Source organism: Poromitra crassiceps (genome assembly GCF_964638095.1).
Source record: "Poromitra crassiceps genome assembly, chromosome: 18".
NCBI classification, from domain to species: domain Eukaryota; kingdom Metazoa; phylum Chordata; class Actinopteri; order Beryciformes; family Melamphaidae; genus Poromitra; species Poromitra crassiceps.
The window spans coordinates 3,014,535-3,036,022 of NC_139636.1; the positions used below are offsets into that span (position 1 = coordinate 3,014,535).

Consider the following 21,488-nt stretch of genomic DNA (forward strand, 5'->3'; position numbering starts at 1 on the left):
TATATAACATAACATGTAACATCACGTTACATGTTACTGCATACTGCATTATATTCACCAAATCTTGCTTCAAATGGACCACATTTTTCGCCGGCATGTGTGTCTGCATGTGTTGGTCTGGCCTGCATGTTATCTAATGCCCGGTCTGAATTATGGTCCCAGTCCGCCCCTGCACACGTCTATGACGAGACACCACCTGAATGTATGTCTCTCAATCACAGTCAAGTGATTTGACCAATTGCAAATATTGCTGTTAAGCTATAGGAAGAGACTATCAAGAGATATTTGTAGGAGCCGAGTAGAGCTTATCTGTAAGGTCTGATACATTTTGATGCATTAACCTGTCTGCACGATCTCTCATTCCTTTGGCTTACCAACAGCATTGATGTGTTCCCATGCTTGCTCTAAAGTATTCAGTTTCTCCTTGGTGATCTCCAGCTCTTTGTTCAGGGCCGAGATTTGCTCTTGGAGAGATGCATTCTCATTCTGAAAGAGACACACACACACACACACACACACACACACACACACACACACACACACACACACACACACACACACACACACACGTTTTTATGGTTAAAAGAATTGCTACCGTCGGTGGCCCTTTCTGTCAATAAAGATGGATGTAGCATTGAAAACAACCTACCTCCAGATGTTCCAGGGTGGTGGTTCTCTGTATTATGCGGTTATCCCTCTGTAGCATGTCTCTGTATTTGACGGTTAGCTCTGTGTACTGCTGGTTTGCCCTCTCCAGGTCTGATGAAGGGACGCTGTCATTCAAGGCCTTCTGCAGCGTTGCAACCTTATATGCAGCCATTTCCTAAAAACACAACAAAGGACCATCAAAAATGGCGATAAAAATGGTCAGTCATAATGATGTCTTTAAAAAAAATGCAGCAAACTATCTTTATTTTTCACTGGCAAATCCACCAGCCTCTGTCACTGTTTAACAAGCTAAATATAAGCAATGATAGTAAGTGAGATAGAGTGATATTGGGTAGAGAGACCTTCCAGGCACAACCAAAGTTTACTGGCAATTGGCTGATATTCATTTGCCATGCAGGTCATTCAGGGAAAACTCTGGCATTAGCTTTCATTTAATTGATCATCTTTGCATAGAACTGGCTGACTGGCTTACTCTATACTTTCACTGTTCTACTTAGGAGAACAGCCACAATCCATCCTGTTGCTGTTTGTCTACCTTGTATCTCTGGAGGTCTCCTATGCTCTTCTTGTCTACCTTGTATCTCTGGAGGTCTCCTATGCTCTTCTTGTCTACCTTGTATCTCTGGAGGTCTCCTATGCTCTTCTTGTCTACCTTGTATCTCTGGAGGTCTCCTATGCTATTCTTGTCTACCTTGTATCTCTGGAGGTCTCCTATGCTCTTCTTGTCTACCTTGTATCTCTGGAGGTCTCCTATGCTCTTCTTGTCTACCTTGTATCTCTGGAGGTCTCCTATCCTCTTGGTGACGGAAGCCTGCATGTGGCTACTGTCCTCCCTCAGCTTGCTGTTCTCCTTGCGGAGGTGTTGCTCCTGCTCCAGCAGGATGGTGTAGCGTCGCGTCAGGGACTTCTCGTTCACCCGCAGCACCGTCAGCTTGCGACCCGCCTCGCCCACCTGTCTCCTGATCTCCTCGGGGTCCTTCTGTAGGGCCTCCACCAGGTCCTGGTGCATGGGTGACATGGACAAGTCCTCTAGTCAAACTCTGGTTAACCATTTGACTAATTGGGTTAAAGCATGGTGAAGCAAACTAGTATGTTATTTGCAAAGGTGTCCTCTACAATTTCATTTGGTAAGATACTTCTTCAATTCCTTATCATTCATTTATTGTGCCTCGTATAAATTTTGTTGACCTACTTCTTCATGTTTATGGAGTGCTGGAGTCAGAAGGCACAGGGCTTTATTTAGACTCTCAAACCCATTTGATTTGCATCTTTGGATCTGGGAGGAAACCCAGGCAAACACCCAAAGGGTGAACCTAGGTCGGTGAACCCAGGTCCTTTGGCTGTGAGGCGACAGTGCTAACCACTGAGCCAAGTGTCTCATTAGTCATTTTAAAATGCCTCCCAGGAGAGAGGGTGGTCTGTTGCTCTTAGTGTTTCCTATTTATTCAGAAGGTTTTCGTGGGATTATTCAATCCTGGGACAGCAGGGATACATGTACTCGACCACTACACTATCCTGGGACACTTGAGTAGCTTTCATTTTTAAAACCTTTTTTGATATCAGTCTGACTCACGTTGAACTCTTGGATTTTGACAGCATCCACCTCCTTCTGCTCGTCCAGTTTGTTCTTCATCTCTGTAAAAGTCTCCTTCTCCTTCTGCCACTCCGCCTTGTCACTGAGCAAAGACACAGGAGTGCGCCACTTAGTGACGGAGTGTCCACATGTTCTGGTTGTTGTTTCAGGTTTTGCACTTAACTAGCTTACATAACACCAACACACTTGACATAACCTGTGTGAAAACGTCTGGCTGGCCCACCTTAGGTGTTCTTTATAGAGGAGTCCCTGTTGGTGGCGAATTACAGCAATCTTCCCTTTGTATTCCTCCAGCGCTGCCACCAGTTGCTTGCTTGACTCCTCCTTGTTTTTGAGCTCCTAGTTATCATAAGTAATGTAAACGTTACATTTACGTAAGACATTTAGCTGACTCTTTTCTGCAATAATGACTTGAATGAGTGCAAATTCCTAGAACATTACATGCAAGCAAGTCCCAAAGCTACTGTACAGATTATAATGAAAGATTATGTATAATAATAATAATAATAATAATAATAATAATAATAATAGTAATAATAATAATAATAATAATAATAATAAAATAATGTAGAATAATTATTGAACTTATGTGTGGTGCTGAGCCGGAGGCGCAGTGACACTGACCTGGAGCAGTCGGACAGCGTACTCGTTCAGGGAGCTGATGACCTCGGTGCTGCAGGGCGCCAGGTCGTCAGGGAGGGGCAGAGGCCGGAAGACGACTCCACTGCCTCCAGACTTCCTCAGCTGCTCCGCCTCGCCTTCCAGCTGGCTCACCTGACCACAAAAGGTGAAGAGCATCAATCGGAGTTCCGACACATTTTCAATTCAGCCATCATGCGCATGCAAACGCCTAGTTGAAAGCAAGTATATCTCTGCCCTAAGTTATGGAAATGTGTAGCCAGGGAACCTGACAGGGTGAACAACACTGCATTGTTTTCTTGCCAAAGGAGTCCAATTATTGGGAAGGGGCTGGTCGAGCTAACAAAAGGTTAAATGAAAAAGTAGATGGACCATGATCTTAGAGGGGGGGAATCACGCTGTCTGTCTCAATAGTATCATTACTGTCTCTTGGCCCACAGTAATCTGGACGCACCTTCTCTGTGGCTCTGGCGAGCTGACTCAAGGTGCCGACAGCTTCCTCCCGGGTCGACTTCACTTCCTGTCTGAGCTGATCGTTTCTCCCCACCAGCTGATCTATTTGGGACTGCAAGGTGGCATCGCACGTCCCCGTCGACCTCTTCAACTCTATGGCCTGTGGTGTGGAAGCAGAGTAGGGTTAAGAAGCAGTTGAAAAGTAATACAAATAAAATGCATTATTTATCATTATTATTACTGTACTGTACAATAACTCAAGCAAAGAAGATCATTTGAGGTGCTGCTCGTCAGATAATGTAACCAAACCATCTATGACAGGTCACACTACTATCACACTTACTGTAATGTGTGAGACAAGAAGCAATATTAATGATTCTAATATATTAGATATGCCTTCTGGGTGATGTAGCAAGTGTAAAGCTGTTACTGGACAGTGGACATACAAAATACTGTATACTACTCTAGTAGGGCTAAACAATATGCAAAAATTAATAATAAAAATTGCAATTATTTTGACAGATATTGCAATTGCGATATGAGTTTTAGTGGGAATGGGAATTTTTGCATTTCATTTTCACTGGGGGAGGAAAAAAATATGTGATTTTTACTGGGGTCTGTACCAAACAAGCATGCAGCATTACATCTTTAGAATATGATTTGCAGGCCGGGGCATCTCTGCTTCATTAAATGGTATGTTGTTGTGACACATTTTACCTTTATCAAAAAATTGCAGGACCTGCTCTTTAGAAATTGCACTTGGCTATTTTGCTACTTCGACAATAGTTTGATTAATTGTTCAGCCCTATACTCTTATCTAAAAATTGGAATGACCATCTATTCATAAGAAATGACAAAGTTTCCGATCAGATTGTGAGAACAGTGGCGAGGGGACACTCTTACATTGGCCAACCTCTCCAGACTGGCGATAGAGACGGCAGTTTGAGATGGTGCGTCCTCTTGATGACTCCTCATGGCTTGGAGGACATCCGTCAGCGTACCCTCCAGATCCCTCTTCACTTTGGACACTTCTTCCACTAGAAAGAAACACACAGGTGGGGACAAGATCTGTCAAACGGTGTCTTAGCTTATTTAGAGGTTATTTCTATGAAAGAGGAAAATGACACACTCTCTCATACTTACTGCAGTTGACAGATTAAAAAACACACATCTGTCAACATGACAAAGAGTCTAATAGCCCCGCGACATTGAATGTTCCTGCCGGGAATTGAACTCGCGTCTCCGGATTGAGAGTCTGGAGTCTAACTTCCTGCGGTGAACTTTTACTCATGTGACCCATAAAGTGGTTCGAGAGCGGCTATGATTAAAAGAAAGTTCATTTTCTCACTGACAGCTAAGGGTCATGAAACTCTCATCACATATTGTATAAATGAGCATGTCATGTTTAAATTGACCTATGAAAAACACTAAAGCAGTTTTGTCTTTTCCGCAACAGCATGGCTATACTTACATTTGACCCGAAACTGTGATGACTGGGTCTTTTGAAACTCCAGCTCTCTCTCTTTCGTCTTCAGTTCGTTCTGCAGATGCTCATTCTGTAAAAACAGTGTTATGTCATTGATATGGTTACAGCCTCAATGTTAACTCATTGAGTGCCATGGACGTCCTTCGACGTCCAATTAAATAGTGACGTAGAGTGCCACGGACGTCCTTCGACGTCCAATGCGTTTTTTGACGGTGGGACGTCGATCAAAGCCTTCCGCAGCTCCTGTACAACTATAGTAGCTATTGGAGGTCTATAACCTATTTTACAGAACCCTTAGGTGGCGACAGTGCTCTCCACATAACAGAAAGGCAAGGAAAAAACAAAGAAGAAGTCGTTATGGAAACGGAAATCGCATCGCATCCGTATGCATCGATATGCTGAAGCACGTTACTGCAGCTGTGCCTGCAGCAGCCAATCTGCTCCCACAATTGAGCCGCTCCGTGTCGGTTGCGACAGCACATCCGCACATCCACACCGTGGAGTTGTTATTATTCTCAACTGGAAGCATCGTTGCCGGTGACAAACACACGCGGAACGCTGTAAAAAAACGGGATGTTGCGCACCCTTCACTGTGCGCACAGCAAACTCAGCAGAGAGCCACCACAGACAGGAGGAGGAGTGTGCAGGCGAGGCGAGGCGGGGCGGGGGGGGGGGGGGGGGGGGGGCACGCAGAGCAGCACGCAACGGCCAGACAGACCCAGGCAGCAGGACAGGGTTGACAAACGCAAGCCAGAATATCCGATGCCCACCAGCAGCAAATCAAGACCAGCAAGAAGCTGCAACCAGCAGCGCACGCAGGGGCCAGCGCTGCTGGTTGTAGCTAAAAATATTATTCTGCCAAACAAAATTCCCTGGCCTAAACTGTTTTATTGAAGGAAATTATTTTTGAGGTGTGACTACATTAGAAAAGATTAGCTTCAGAGTCAGTGATGTGCTTGAAATGTTTAATTTCACAAAAGGCCAATTATCTCAGCTTCTAGGAAAAAATTACTGTTTTTGGATGAATCAAGCTATCTTCTCCGGCTCATAACTAAAGAACGGAAAATGGGATCAATAAACTTTTTTTTGCAGATGATAGAATAGAGTCTCATCGTTCTTTGTGTGTGTTCAGTGTTTACATAGTAATATCACACAATATTCTGTGGGCCTCGAGAAATCACTGAAAACGCTCTGAAACTCTGGCACTGGGAGCGTCCGTTCTCCAAAAGTGGCTGGCACTCAATGAGTTAATGGATGATGAAGCAAGAAACCAGAACATCTCTCCCTTGACATTTGACAGGAGCTTACCTTGCGTCTGATCTCCTCATCTGCATAAGAGGGGCTCTGTGTAAGCGTCGTCTGGAATGTTCTGCTGGACCTGGGGTCTTCCTCCAGCAGCCAGTTTGACTCTGTGAGCCCTACAGACAGAGTTCATCATCATTAGGATTTTAAAAACAACAGGGTATGAACATCAGCATAATAATACATAATATAAATAAATACATTAATAATACATTAATCAAATACATAATAATACAAACAATAAATAAAAACATTGTTTGTATATCACTTTTGAACAGTTACAAAGTGCTTTAAAGACAATCAGAAACAAGATGCATCATCCCTACAAGATTTGTCAAAATTGGATCAATGATGTAGCAATTATGGCTTTTCAAAATGAAATTTCACTCTTTAATTATAGTGCCCTCATGAGTCCAATCAGTGTAATTATTTAAGCACTAGAAAACAGTGTGATGAGTCATAATCTTCTCTAGAGGTTTCTGTCAAAATCAGACGAGTGGTTTTGAGATATGATGGCAGACAGATGGACCCATTCTGATCCCTTATAGCACCCCCTACCTGCTCGGCTTCATCCCATGGGGGACTAAAAAAAGAATACAATGACTTTGGAGTCACCTCTGTCCTTCACCATGCGTCTGATTTGTTTCTTCAGCTCCAGTCTCTCCTCTTCCAGCCGTTCAATCTGGGAAACACAAGTCAGCTGGTGAGATCAGAAGTAAGTTGAAGAGCAGACATGATAGGTTGTGTAATCCCTCTTTGTCCAACATTACCTCTTTGGTGAGGACTTGGTTCTCTGCTTTGTACTGACGCTGTCTGAGATCTTTGGCTCGCCTGAACTCTGTCAGATCCACTTCCTCCTTTGGTCCCAGACCTTTGGAGGCCAGAAAGCAAACAGGCAAAAATGACAGAAGAAGAGCTGTCAATTGCAATGCTTCAGGTATTTCAAAAGGTGTAATCGTGATAGACTGAGAAATGCGATCAGTAACGTTTTATTTTTTATCTGACCTAGTCTTTCTCGGAAATCCTCGTTTTCATCCAGGAGGTCATTGATTCTCATCTCGAGCTGGTTGATCTCTTTGGTCATGGCCTCCGCCTCACGGTCTCTCGATCTTATTTGACTTTTACACTCCTTGATCTCAGTGATGGCTGCTTTCAAGCCATCCGTGCCCTGCAGCACAGCAACAGAGCTACAGTTACTAGTCCATCGAAAACACAATTCTTTTATTATGTTGGAAAATTTCCTTGCGAGTTACAGTAACTGACAGCCTTTTTGGGAATGTCAGGATGTGTTTGTACATGGCGTGAAAACAAATACTGGGTTTGTAGACCCAGAGAGCACGTTGATCACACCCACAGTCACATGCTGTAGTCATTTCACTGTCTGTCTCTGAAAACAAAAACTTTGATGCAAGCCAAAAGTAAATGAGAAAGGGGGATCGAACTATATGGGACCCGTTTTTAGCCTACCTCGATGAGGTTAGGGGCGACGGGTGACTCGCCTCGTACATCGACTGCAAGCACATAAGCACCTTACGTGGCTGTAATGTTGAATGTTGTTCATTATGTTGTATGTTTGTTTTTGTTTTTTTCTTTTCTTGTGTCTGAGTCTGTCTGTTTTGTTTTGTTTTGTTTGTGTTCTATAGAAAAATTAAAATAACATATTGAAAACAAAAATAAGAAAGGGTCAAAGAGAGACTTACAGACTCGTACAGCCTCATGCGGTTCAGAGTCTCACTGAGGTCTTTGTCTTTCTCCCTGGCGTCGGCCTCGGCGTGCTCCGCCACCCGCTCAGCCTCCTGCGCTCTGCTGTCTGCAGCCTGCAGCCTCCACTGCAGCTCCTCCACCTTCTTCTGCTGGCTGGCTGACGGCGTGCCTGGGGGCGGGGCACAGAGAGGAAAATATATTTGTATCTGTCAACTACCGTGGCCATGTGGTGGATTGCAGAACCTCAGAATTTACTTGCCACTTTCTTTATTTCACCAGCAGAACAGGCAGAAAGGGCTTCTTCTTCTTCTGGCGTGTGTCTTTAGACCTGCAGCTCCGTTGAGGCAAGCCAGGCCAACGTTTCATCGTCCAGTTCCATCAGGCCGCGTTCTCCATGCGGTGGCCGGTGTTTGGGGCAACTGGTGGTTATATGTTCCACAGTCTGTGCAGGGGCTCCACACTCGCATGAGGCACTGTCTTTAAGACCCCACCTCTTCATTGAGGCACCGTAGCGTCCGACGCCGGTCCTTAGGCTAGGAGAGTTGTCCACTGCTTCCGGGGCAAGTCCTGACCAGGGACGTCCAGAGGGTCATTGATGTAGAGGTGCAGCCTGGATGGTTCTGCTGACCTCCACTGGTCCCTCCATCTCGTCCTGACCCAGGAGGCTTTGGAAGTGTCAGGTGGTGTTGTGTGGAGTAGCCTGTGGGCTTGCATGGAAAAGGGGCGCCGTGACTTTAGGCGCACGCGTCGTGGTGTCTCTGTGGTGGTATTGTGAAGGAGGTGGGATGCGCTGATCTGTGCCTTGCGGGCAAGGGCCAGTGTGGCTGCTTCTCGTCTGATGGTAGCTGGGGCAATACCAGCGAGTACGGGCAGCTGGTTTACCGGTGTGGCTTGTAGGCAACCAGAAACTGTCCGCAGGACGCTGTTGAGGACAACATCCAGCTTCTTCACGTGGGTGCTGCGGCACCAGACCGGGGCGCAGTACTCGGCGGCAGAGAACACCAGGGCCAGTGAGGAGATGCGCAGTGTCTTTGTTGAGGCTCCCCATGTGGTGCCGGCTAGTCGTCGTATCAGCGCGGCACGGGCGGTTGTTTTTCCCTTGGCACCTTCCAGGTGTTGTTTGAATGACAGTGTTCTGTCAAGCTTCACACCGAGGTATGTGGGGGTATGTTGGTACTGTAGCCGAACGTTATCCACCATGACACTCATCTCACGGGTCGCTTCCCTGTTGTTGAGGTGGAACATTGTAGACATTGTCTTTCCCATGCTGAGCTTGAGACGCCAGTTCCTCAAGTATGAAGACAGGATGTTCATATCTTCAGTGAGGCCCTTTTCGGCTGCTTCCCAAGTTGGCTTGCTGAGTAGGATGGCCAGGTCGTCTGCATAGCCATACTGCTTTGATTGAGTTGCAGGCAGGTCGTATATATAGATGTTAAACAGCATCGGTGCCAGCACTGAGCCCTGTGGGACGCCATTCCTGAGTTTCCTCACTCTGCTGCATTGGCCGTTGCTGGTGTGTAGCCGGAAACTGCGGTTGCTCAGCATCTCCATGATGAAGCTCACCATGTGCTTGTCTGGGATGGTTTCCAGAAGCTTCATGTGGAGACCACGCAGCCAAACAGTGTCGTATGCAGCTGTGAGATCCAGGAATACAGCGCCGGCCTTCTCACCTGCCTGGTAGCTGTCCTCTATGTCTTGACACAGGAGGGTCACCTGGTCTGCCGTAGACCTACCACTTCGAAAGCCAGCTTGTTCTTTGGGCAGCTGGGGATCGATCACTGGATTGAGACGTGAGTGGAGGATACGTTCCAGGAGCTTGAAAGGCACACATAGCAGTGAGATAGGCCGGTATCCCTTGGGGTCATCGCTAGGCTTATTCGGCTTTGGCAGGGCGATCACCTTGGCTCGGCGCCAGATCTTTGGCAGCCTCACGCAGCGGAAACACATGGAGAGGAAGGAGCACAGCCAGTCGGTTGCCTTCTTGCCTTGGTGTTTAATGTATTCCGGGTGGATGTTGTCAACGCCTGGTGCCTTACCGATTTTCAGCCGTCTGATGGCCTGCTCGATTTCTTGTGCTGTGAAATCGTGGGATAGGTTGGAGTCGCATCCCATCGCCTTGTGCAGCTCATGGACTCTTGCCGATGTTGTTCTGGCGAAGTCCTTGTCTGCATTGGGGAAGCGGCTGTTGCTCAGCAGTAGCGATGCGATGGAGTTTGCCGTGATGGGACACTGTGCTGTAGTTGTCGACCTGCCTGTCAGCTTGTTCATGGTCTGCCACGCCTTTCGGCTGGAGTGTGTGAAATCGATGGATTCCACTGTCTCTGTCCATCTTTGCCTTCGTTTCTCATTTATCCTGCAGAATAGGTTGTTCGCTGTTACGTCCCGGTCTTCACTGGTTTGAGCTTCTGTGTGGGCGCGGAGTAGGTCCTCACATTCGTCATCCCAGCAGGGAACGTAGGCTTTACGTACACCACGGGGAATGTTGTTCTTGGCGGCAGCCAGTATCATCTTGCAGTATGAGTCATAGGCGTTGTTCAAGTTGGAGGGGCACGGGTGTGGGAGACCAGCAGCTGCCTTGTTCAGTTGTTGTGTGAAGCCTACCCAGTTTGCTTTCCGGAAGTTCCACCTTTTGGCGTCTTTTCCTTCCACAGGCTGGATCAGTGATGGTATGGTTATGAGTGATGGGCGATGGTGTGACCGGGGGAATCTGTCCAGGATACGCCTTACTGGGAGTGGTTCGTTGTTGCGACATTTTGCAAAGGCCGAAAGGCAGAAAGGCCGAAAGGCAGAAAGGGCTAACAAACAAACACAAGCACAGTCCTATATTAACCTCATTACATCCTACAGTATATTTTCCTCACTGATGATGCGTTGCTGTAGAACATACCAACAGTCACGACCAGAGCACTGTCAGTGAGGAAAATATATATACAGGAGATAATGAGGTAGATATTGGACTTTTGGTACCGCGGCGCAAGCGTTTGTGTACAAAACACTTGAATTATGCTGTATGAACTGTTCGGAGGAATTTGATTGTGCTTTTTTGGGGAGCTTTAAAGAGATGGTCCCGTTAACTCGAATAGTTTGGCAGAATGCTAAGATGGAACTACTGAGGCTGTGCTGTGTGTTTGGTGGTCCTACAAACTTCAAAAGGGTTTCAACCTGGTGATAACGACTGAATCAACCTGGGGGTGAGGAGATAATGACTGAACTTTTATTTTGGAATGATGATGCCCTAAAATCCCAACCATAAAATAGCCCTTTAAGGAAGCGAGGACCAGCAAAATAGTCTTACTTTGGAGGATTTTCTTCATCTTTCTGGACAATTCCAGAGTCTACAATTGTGTGTCAGATGTCTGTCCATGGAGACATTTAAATAGGATTAATAGCTTGTGATTTTCTTTCTTTCTTTCTGTTGTTCACAGTTTGAGTAAGGGGGAAAATGTTAGCAATCAGGCTTTTGGGTATTTTGCCTCAATCTTTGTATGTGGATGGATTATTAATTTGTACTGCATTGACGTATGCCCATGTTCACATGTTCTGTCTATAAAAGATATATAAGGAAATAATACATCATAGTCTCGTGCATTGATCGGCGTTGTGATTAAAGGGTTGGGTGGGCTGCGGCGTTCTGACATTTGGGAATGGCTGTCCTAGACAATCTGGACACGTAACCTCCGTCACCGTTTTCATTGGTAAAAAGGCCGCTCACCTCTGTCTTTCTTCACGGGCTTCTTCAGCTCTTCAATGAGCAGGGCGTTCTTCTCCATCTCCCTGGTATACTCCTCCACTTGCTCGCCCAGCATCTTGATTTGATTATCTCTCTCTTGGACGGCCTTGAGACATTCACCAACCATTTGAATTGATTTGATGTGTAAAACGGAGCTCATTTGTATGTAGCACACTGAATTCACAGACTTTCATCATAACGGAAATGTACGAAATGAAAAGCAGGGAAGGCAGAGGAGGAGAAGTGCATAATAGAGGCATGCAGAGCAGAGAAACTTACAGCGCAGAGTTCATATATGACCTGGCCCCAGGCAGTGGTGCGCGGAGGCGGCAGGGAAGGAAGGGCAGGTGGATAAAACAAGACAAGATGAAGATGAGTGGAGAGAAAGTGGGGGAAATGAAGGGAGTTGGCAGAACAGAAAATGATAGAACAACCAATATTCGGGATCCCCCCCTCCACCACACACACACACACACACACACACACACACACACACACACACACACACACACACACACACACACACACACAATCAAACAAACATTTGCATACATTCATACATGCACCATGAAAAACACATCAACACATCAACATGCAATGAGACTTGCAATGTCCTATATAACAGGGTTCCCACACCTTCTTAGACCTCAAATTGAAGGAATTTTCAAGGACTTTGCAGGCCCAATTCCCTTAAATTCAAGGAGCCAACATGGCATAGTTTGAGACACGGATCAAGGCTAATTATTGTAAATGGATGGTAAATGGACTGCATTTATATAGAGTTTTTCTAGTCTACCAACCACTCAAAGCGCTTTACAACACATGTCTACATTCACCCATTCACACACCTATTCATACACCAATAGCGGCAAGCTACCACGCAGGGAGAAATATGGGGTTCAATATCTTGCCCAAGGACACTTCGACATACAGACTGGAGGATCCAGGGATCGAACCACCGAGCTTTTGATTAGTGGACGTCGACCCGCTCTACCTCCTGAGTCACAGCTATTACACTGAGAATTTTTATCATGAGAACTAGCAGGCTTTACAGAAGCTCACAGGGCTTGAATGTGTGAACACTTCCAAACTGTGCACATTAAGTACAAATAATAATAATCTCAATTTCTATTCGTGCACAAATGATAGAAGTTCGAGCAATTTCAATGACCCATGTCTATTTTCAAAAACGTTCAAGGTCTTGATTTCTTTCTTCTTCTCAAAGGATTTCAAAGACCTGTGGGAACCCTGTTAATGTCCTGTGTATTGTTTCTGCATGTGTCAATAAATACCACACACTGCTTTACCAGAAAGAAGTGAAATTATTTCAATAGCAAAATCATTTTGATAATAAGTGCGATCTCAATTGCAGGAAATAAAAAGCCACAGATATAGACAAAGAGGATTCCTTCAAACAGACCTGCTGCAAGGCCATGATGTTGCTTTTGTCTGAGTCCATTTGTGCCGAGCGCAGCTTGTCCCTCAGCTCGCGGATCATCTGCTGGTACACCAGGATCTCATCATCCTTCCCGGAGAGCACCCTCTGAGTGAGGGGAGAAGAAGATGTGCACAGTGGAAGGGTCAGACATTACTTCAGAATACATACAAACAGTACTTCAGAATAATCTGGTACAAAAAAACATACGTATTTAAAAAAAAACTTTAAATACACCCCCATACATCAAAACACTGAACGAATTATGCAGATAAGACACATGAATACATCGCAGAGGCAGGGAAATAATTAAAAACACATATCACAACAAACAAACAAACAAACAAACAAACAAATAAATAAAATTACAAGTCATGCAAGACAATGATACAAATTTAAATCAGTTAAAGGCTGGGTGACAGTTGCAGGTGTGTGTGTGAGCATCTCAGCAATAGAGTCCTTAAAAGTGAGGGGGTACATTTTTCCAGTTTCAACGACTTTCACAACCGGTTCTGCTGGGAGCAGCAGACTGGAAGGAGGACTGGCCAAAAGAAGCGTGGGGGAACACAGGGAACTTTGTGTTTGCGTTTTAACAAGTTGATCAAATAAGGAGGAGTCAGACCAAGGAGGGTTTTGTAAATGAGTGTGAGCCAATGAATTTCAGGTCGAGTGTGTAATGATGGTCAGTTTACAGACGTGTATAAGTCACACAGTGATATGTTGCATAAGGGGTGTTTGTGGCAAACCAAATTGCTGAATGGTACAGAGCAGGCTAGCTCAAATATAAATGGCTGGTGGAGAGACATGGAAGAAGGAATATAAATGGCTGGTGGAGTCGACAGACATGGAAGAAACAAGCGTTTTTTGGATTAACACCCACCTTCCACTCCTCCACCTTAGCATTGACTGCTGCCATGACTGGGTCATCCTCCTCAGCTTGGCTCTGGATCTGATCTGTTAGCTCTCTGACCTGCCCATCGCGCACGCGCACGCACGCACGCACGCACGCACACACACACACACACACACACACACACACACACACACACACACACACACACACACACACACACACACACACACACACACACACACACACACACACACACACACACACAACTTTAGTGTTTAGCCATTTACCGAGAAAGTTCGCTTGCTTTCTCTCTCTCTCTCCCCCTGCTTACCTCGTCTAATCGCGCTAATCCGATAGATAGATAGATAGATAGATAGATAGATAGATAGATAGATAGATAGATAGATAGATAGATAGATAGATAGATACATTAAAATGTATCTTTTCAGGTGAATTTCAATAAAAATGATTGAATGATGATTGGTTTCTCTTTTCAGGTGGATTTCAATAAAAATGATTGAATGATGATTGAACATTATGTTAAAGGTCACTTTGAATGATTTGAACGTAATAATAATGTAGAAAAACAAAGATTTGAAAATCGGGACAGCTTCGGGACGGCTCAGATTTATTGGGGGACGGTTCCGGGACGATGGTGAAAAAAGTTCGTGTCGAGCCCTGACAGTAATGTCACGCAATTGTATTCTTCTTCTTCTTTTTTATTCTTGTGCGGCCCCTGTGGTCGGGGGCTTAAGTCCAGGTAACCCCGCGCATTAAAGTACTATTCCACACTACGGGTGGGAATCACAAGTTTGATCACGATACAATATCATATCGATTCAATTGACAACGATGCAATATTTGCCGATATCACACAAATCTGCCACGATACGATTTCGATACGAATCGATTCAGGGGGCTGAGATCGATATTAGACAATATTATGTGTTGATTTATATCTGAGAGGGGAGCGGGTATATCTCCTCCCTACTTTTCTTGCCATTGCGCTCGCATTGTTTATATGCAGAAATAGGTGTGATTGAAATGGTGACACAGACGTGGCGCGGGATTTCAAAATAAAATAATAGAAATAATGTTGATTTCTTAAGGCATCATGGCGATTCATATCGATGTTTTCACTGTGCATCGATGCTATTGTATTGTTGATCGTTGAATCGATACGTCGATGCAGATCCATTGCACACACTATTCAGTACCAGCAGAACAGTATGGCAGTAAAAGCCAACCACCGTGTCAAGTCATCATGATACAAGTAATAAAGCACTTCATGTCCTATATAGGTGATACAAGTATAAGTATGCCAAAGCCTGGCAGGTGACAGAGTGCAGCTTGGCATGAAAATTAATTTCACAAACCACCGACCACCTAGAGGTGCAATAAAATACATCCCTGGCTTGAAAAAGGAAGACAAACATTGAGTTGTGTTTTTTTTTTACTTGCAGCTTGGCGTGATCCCTGTCTTTTCTCAGCTGGTCCATGATGGAGTCAGTCTGCTGTACCACGATCTTCATCTTATTGTACTCGTCGGTCATCTTCTCCATCTCCCTCACAGACTCCTCCAGACTTTTCTGCATTTGTTCATTCTGTGTCTTCAAGTGGAGTATTTCATCCTCAGATCGCTGCCAGACACAGAACAATATCAACTTGATTTATTTTGTAGATGCTTATATTTGACCTGTTGTATATGTTGACCCAACATTGACAGTCAATGGTTGCAACTCACTGACATAAAGAGCTTTCCAGGTATAAGAAAACATAAAAGTCAGACATACAGTAGGCAATAAAAATACCAGATATAAATTGAAACAGTTCTGCAATACTCTATTCCTAACCTTGAAAACATACATTAAAATTAAGCATTTTCCAAACTTTCAAGACTTTGTACAAACAACAAACTCTGTGACCCACAGAATTTTAACTTGCATGTAAAAAAAATCCTGCTTTCTCCCAACTCCATAACATAGCCACACTTACAGTAAATCAGTCAACTCAGCTAAGCAAAGCACATGGAGATACTTACATGCTTGTTACTTTCTCACATTTGGATTACTGTCACTTCTGTTTACGTGCCTCAGTGACAAAACTGTGTCCAGGCTACAGCCTGTTCAATGCAGCTGCAAGGCTCCTAACCAGGACCAACTATCTGTTTTAATTTATTTGGTTTTCTCTTGCCTTGTTTTATTATTTGTTTCTTTGTTTGTAACCTGCCTATAGTTTTTATTTCCTGTTGTAAAGCACTTTCTAATATAACTCTTCTTTTGAAAAGTGCTACACAAATAAAGTATTTCTTACGTACTTACTAACACTGACACTGGCAGGTTTACAGTATGTGGATGGTGCTTGGCTGTGCTGTGCCATGCTGTGGGGTGGACTGCGGAGTACCTGAAGGTCCTCCATGCACTGGTAGAGCTGGCGGTTGGCTGAGGTGAGCTTCCTCTGGGTCTCGGCACTCTCGTCTCGGGACAGGACGGGCTCCTTGCGGTCCAGCTCTCTGCGGTAGAAGTCCACATCCTGCTGGAGCTGCTCGTTCTGTCATGGAACAGGGGGGGCAGGCTTACACACAGAAGAAGAACTACACTAGTCTAGACCAGTGGTCCCCAAATGGTGTGAGGCAAGTCCAGGTGTGCCTTGGGATTTTGTGACAAACCATACATTATTATTGCAAATAAAGCCAAAAACTAGACAAAAAGTTTAGTGTTTTTTTTATTGACTATATCAGTACTGTTTTTATGCACTCATTTCTCAATACAGAGGCAAATTATATACCCTAAAAAAGTTATTTCAAGGATTCCTGGATTACTTTGTGGGGGGGGGGGGGCTATTTTGCATGGATATATAGGTGCGCCTTGAGATTTTGTCTAGCCCGTTGGTGTGCCTCACCACAAAAAGTTTGAAAACCACTGGTCAAGACACACTACATTACATACAATAATAAACATCTTATTTGTTTAATGTTCACTATGCACACAAACTCACACAGTGGCAGAAATTAACACCCATTAAGTGCTAAATGCCAGTATAAAACCTCTGAGGCAATACCATTTAAATAGCACTGTTATACAGTGGTATTGCCTGTTGCCAAACTTTGTCCCTGCTGGCCACCGTACACTCATCATGAGCCAAACAAATCAAAGCAATACAATGGCTCTATATCACAGAGGCTGTTGAGTGGTTGTCTGCTCTACACAAAGTGGTAACATTTTAACTTCTACAAAGTTTGGCATAATTATATGAAAAAATATATCTAAATTATTTTTTTCTAGCCCTTAGCAAGATGGACACTGAACACACATCCAGCAACTCCATGTTGCTACAATATACTGTATGTATGTATGTATGTATGTATGTATGTATGTATGTATGTACGGTATGTATGTACAGTATGTAATGATAAAATCTAACCTTCTACACAGTAACTTAAGAGTCTGTGTGCATCCTACTGTACCTCACTTGAACCTTGATACTACTATATTTATACAAAATTCTACCAGACTCATATTTACTTCCAAGAGTCATTAGATAGACTTTTTACTTGACTATACTGCCTCTTACCTTCTTCTTAAGCTGTTTTGTCTATGGCGATGGAACAGAAAGAGATGAAAAGAAAAGAAATGATGAAAGTGGAGAAAACACTTGCGTGATGTAAGAAAGATGGTACAGCGAGAGACACTAGAGGATAGTTTGAAGGTGGACACAGGTGTCACAGAATTACAGGGAACAGTGAGGTGACCTTCACCTACAGAGAATGAACAGATGAATGAAAAGATGACTTCAGAACGCTTTATGATCTGTATGAAGTCGTCGACTGTCACAAACCTCTCTTTTCACTTTCCTGGTCTCATTCTCAGCCTCCTCCGCTCGTACAATCAACTAGAAAAACACAACGGAAAGAATCAAATGTGGAAACAAGGTGCCAGATAGATTAACCAGACCTGCCACACAAGAAACATCTGGAAAGGCATGACTGCAATAGCCTTGTTCCAGTATGTGCACGTGCGTCCCTTGTAGTTTTTAGGTGTTGCGGTGTAAAACTTTACTGAATACTGAATCCGTAGTGCTGAGCTGTCGGAATGATGGGTAATGAGCTCATACCTCCTCGTTGGTTTTCTTCTCCTTATTCATCTCCTTCTTTATCTGGGCGACTTCCCTCTGACTCTCCTCCAACTGGCTCTCAAGCTGCCGGAGCTCATCTCTCAGGAAGCGGGTGTCTCGCCCCGTACCCGAGCGCTGGGCCATCTTGGACAGAAAACACAGCAAACAAACGGCTAAACACCGGCTCCCACCAAGAACACTCTCAGACTCGCTTGATCTCCATCTGTTTACAGCACTAACTCGTGCATTTACTTATCAGTGGCACGTTCTCAGACAAAGAACAACTTTCTCATTACAGAGGAAATTCTCAATACGCAAAAACATCCACGATGAAAGATGCAACAACAAGAAGAAATGGCTGAGCATGCAAAGAATTAGCTGTAATCCTCTTAGGTTCTCTCATTCAATAGTCCCACCACCCAATCCCCAATCCCCTTTGCAGCGAGGATTCCCTCTGATTGGCTGTTGGCACTGTTGCCGGAAGCAGAGCAGCATGAACTATGAACTGTGACCTACAGTGCAAATAAACCTGTTAACATGCCATATTTCCAACATCAGTGTGGAGTGGACATTCACATTTACTCTGCTATCTGCATTTATCCCACTGAAAAATGTAGGTAATTTTTTTTTTCTCCTAATTCTCTACCACAGTAATGCCTCGATAATGTACGCATGCATGTTGTTGGTATGTAGTACATACATAATATGTACGTATGTAGTCAGACAGGTGCATACTGTAAGACAGACAGACAGACAGACAGCGCTGAGAAGAGTTACCTCGAGCTCTTGTTCCAGCCTCAGCACCTTGTCAAGGAGTTCCTTTTCTACAGTACAGAAATTAGTCAACAATGTGAAAGATGCTCTTTGTTAGCAAAATCACAACGGAATCTTTTGAATATTAAACTTGAATTGCACACTAACCAGTTTTAGCTTGCTCTAACCCAGTGTTTTCGATGAGGTCATAGGCAAGGACAAGTTCCCGATTCTTCCTCTAATAGAGAGAAAGACCATTCATTAATAACAAAGTAGTCTCACGTTGTTTCTATGATGATGATCACATCAAATGCTTCTGAAATCACTTATATAAAACAACAAACCTTCAGCAGGGCCTGAAAAAGTCTGAAGCCGTGGATAATTTCCTCTGGGGTTTTATCCTTCACCTCCCATCGTTTCGCCTGCATGGAACCATGGGTTAATATGAGAAATAGTCAGATTCACTGTCTTTTGATCTCGATTTAATCTGGCAGGGTTTGCTCTGCAGAGTCTGCATTGAGCAGTGGTGTTCCACAAATACTTGTTCAGGTCAACAAGTAAATGTGGAGGGGAGGACAGACATGCAGAACAATCTTGGGGCATAGCTGACAGAGCTTGTTGGATAAACATATGGATTGTTAGCACTAGTCCTGTGGGCAACTAGCTAAACCATAGCGCGTCACCACACATTCAAAAACCAGTTAAACAAGGAAGAACTGGGGATAATTACCATCAGCAGCATATTATTGACAGAATCCGCTTGGCTGTCTTCACTTTCACAAAGCGTTTCTGGGTCAACCCTCGACACTACATCCCAATCAAGAACAGCAGGCATCTTGACAGGTTTCTGGGGATTTCACCAGGAATTGAGTAGGCTCAAGTTAATGGTTATCTTGCGAAATAATTAGTTAGCCTAGGTAATGCATTTCCGTGGGGATGCTAACGATAACGTTAGTGTATGCATGTAGTTAAACGTTGAAGCGATGCTTGGGCTGCTAGGTTACCGTTTGACGCCAACTGCTGCTAACAAACGTAAACATACGTACAACGTATTTACGGCTGTCGTAAAGCAACTGCCGAGAAAACAGCCGCTCCCGGTGTTTTAGTAGAAAATCAAGCTGGTTACGTTAGTAACTGGTCTCATGTGTCTAGCTTTACCAACGTAACATATTCATGAATAACCAATATATCAGACTGACGTTTCTTTATTGTAACAAGCCCTCAGTCATTCTCCAACATGCTAGCTAACGCTAAGTAGCTAACGCTAACGTTAGTTCAACTCTGCACCGGAAGTGGTTGGTCGTTGAAGAGCTAACATGCACAAGTGGAATGTCGCTTGCTGAATTGTACTCTAACGTATGTTTTTCTAAATTCAAAGTGTTCGATATGAGCTCTACAGGCACGTGTTAGCTGTAGACACGAGAGGAAATTCGAAAAACGAATAGAAGAGAAGATCTGGCTACCTAATAGAGTATAGCTAGCACTGGCTGCTAAAGTAACGCTAGCGTTGTGCTAGGCTGGTTAGCTAGGCTGTTGATCTATTTGTCAATGTTAGGATATTATGTAGCGTTATGAGATTCATTGCTTTGTTAATTTGCAACGACGAACTAAAGCTATGCTGGTGGTATTCACTTCCCCGACGTCAGCAAGTCAGCTAATTGACCTGAGCAACATTAGCTAGTACCTTGACTGTCACTCATCACTAGCCTCGTCACAGACAAAGATCAGTTAACCTGCTGTGAGCTAGCTACTTTAACGTCAGTTATAATTACAACAGTTGTCATTTGGCAGACGCTTTTATCCAAAGAAGAGGTACCACATGAGATTTGATACAACACGAGCAAGGTTCTAGTCAGGAGAGAGAAACTAGAGTAAGTGCGATAAGGCTACGCTCTGGTCCAACATGACTAGGTGTACGAGACAGTGCATAGAATGGATAGAGTGCACACAGATATCGCATAGTTTGATAAGCTGGGTAATTTAATAGTAGGTTAAATGCTTGAATGCATTAAGACAGTCACAGGAGACTTGGATGGAAAAGGTGGCCCAAATCAAATATGCAGTCCTATCATAAGAGATAGTGATTGCAGAGAGATGGTAACCAAACTGACAAAGAATAGTTTTGAAACCTAGGCTGTTGGTGAACTTTCTTGGCCTATTTAGTAGGACATTACTAGCCTGACATCGCACGAGCAAATAAAACATGAGCTCGCAGATTTGTCAGGTACTTCCCAGTGTAGGGCATTACAGTATGTGGACAAAATACCATGACTTTCTACAAAATCAAAACACAAAAGTCCAGTTTTGAAGTTATTCTACAATACAAGACAACTGCATCACACATAGTGAGTCAGAGTCACCTAACTTTGTGATCTGGTAACCTCTTTGTTTTGCTGGATAGTGATCAATGAAGCCTTTGGTCTGCGATGGCTGTCGTGTCATGGAAGGAGATGTTGCTTCTGACTGGACTGGTGGTGGGATGTTACTGGAACAGTCTGTCCTGTGGCTTTGTGTTTGACGATGTCTCAGCAATACTTGACAACAAGGACCTGCGGCCCTCAACCCCTCTCCGCAACCTGTTCCGCAATGACTTCTGGGGAACGCCCATGTCTGAGGTGAATATAATGGTCCATGACACCCTTCTCTGCTTTACCAAGCAGTACAATCTTTAACTTAAGATGGCATTTTTCAAACTTGTAATGACCTGGTTATTAAACACCTGTAATTACTTTCACCACTTAGTTATTAGCAATTTGA

General features: G+C 44.2%; 2 protein-coding genes across 2 annotated transcripts in view; one reads left to right on the forward strand and one right to left on the reverse strand.

Annotated features, from left to right (window-relative positions):
* cep290 (centrosomal protein 290) overlaps window positions 1-18,122 on the reverse strand; it is a gene marked incomplete at its 5' end in the record, with an annotated part of 47,585 nt that extends 29,463 nt beyond the window's left edge. Inside the window, 21 exons of the mRNA XM_083654148.1 lie at window positions 375-486; window positions 650-823; window positions 1,439-1,669; window positions 2,243-2,345; window positions 2,487-2,602; window positions 2,888-3,037; window positions 3,357-3,515; window positions 4,259-4,392; window positions 4,827-4,911; window positions 6,150-6,259; window positions 6,759-6,825; window positions 6,914-7,014; window positions 7,149-7,311; window positions 7,844-8,016; window positions 11,560-11,683; window positions 12,998-13,120; window positions 13,893-13,982; window positions 15,323-15,505; window positions 16,269-16,415; window positions 17,703-17,756; window positions 17,979-18,122. Coding sequence (XP_083510274.1) covers window positions 375-486; window positions 650-823; window positions 1,439-1,669; window positions 2,243-2,345; window positions 2,487-2,602; window positions 2,888-3,037; window positions 3,357-3,515; window positions 4,259-4,392; window positions 4,827-4,911; window positions 6,150-6,259; window positions 6,759-6,825; window positions 6,914-7,014; window positions 7,149-7,311; window positions 7,844-8,016; window positions 11,560-11,683; window positions 12,998-13,120; window positions 13,893-13,982; window positions 15,323-15,505; window positions 16,269-16,415; window positions 17,703-17,756; window positions 17,979-18,122 — 2,743 coding nt within the window. The remainder of the gene's footprint in view (window positions 1-374; window positions 487-649; window positions 824-1,438; window positions 1,670-2,242; window positions 2,346-2,486; window positions 2,603-2,887; window positions 3,038-3,356; window positions 3,516-4,258; window positions 4,393-4,826; window positions 4,912-6,149; window positions 6,260-6,758; window positions 6,826-6,913; window positions 7,015-7,148; window positions 7,312-7,843; window positions 8,017-11,559; window positions 11,684-12,997; window positions 13,121-13,892; window positions 13,983-15,322; window positions 15,506-16,268; window positions 16,416-17,702; window positions 17,757-17,978) is intronic.
* Window positions 18,123-20,025: 1,903 nt separating this feature from the next.
* Window positions 20,026-21,488, forward strand: part of tmtc3 (transmembrane O-mannosyltransferase targeting cadherins 3) — a 37,570-nt gene continuing 36,107 nt past the window's right edge. The window contains exons 1-2 of the mRNA XM_083654916.1: window positions 20,026-20,087; window positions 21,133-21,346. Of these exons, the coding sequence (XP_083511042.1) occupies window positions 21,158-21,346 (189 nt within the window). The 5' untranslated portion in view covers window positions 20,026-20,087; window positions 21,133-21,157. The remainder of the gene's footprint in view (window positions 20,088-21,132; window positions 21,347-21,488) is intronic.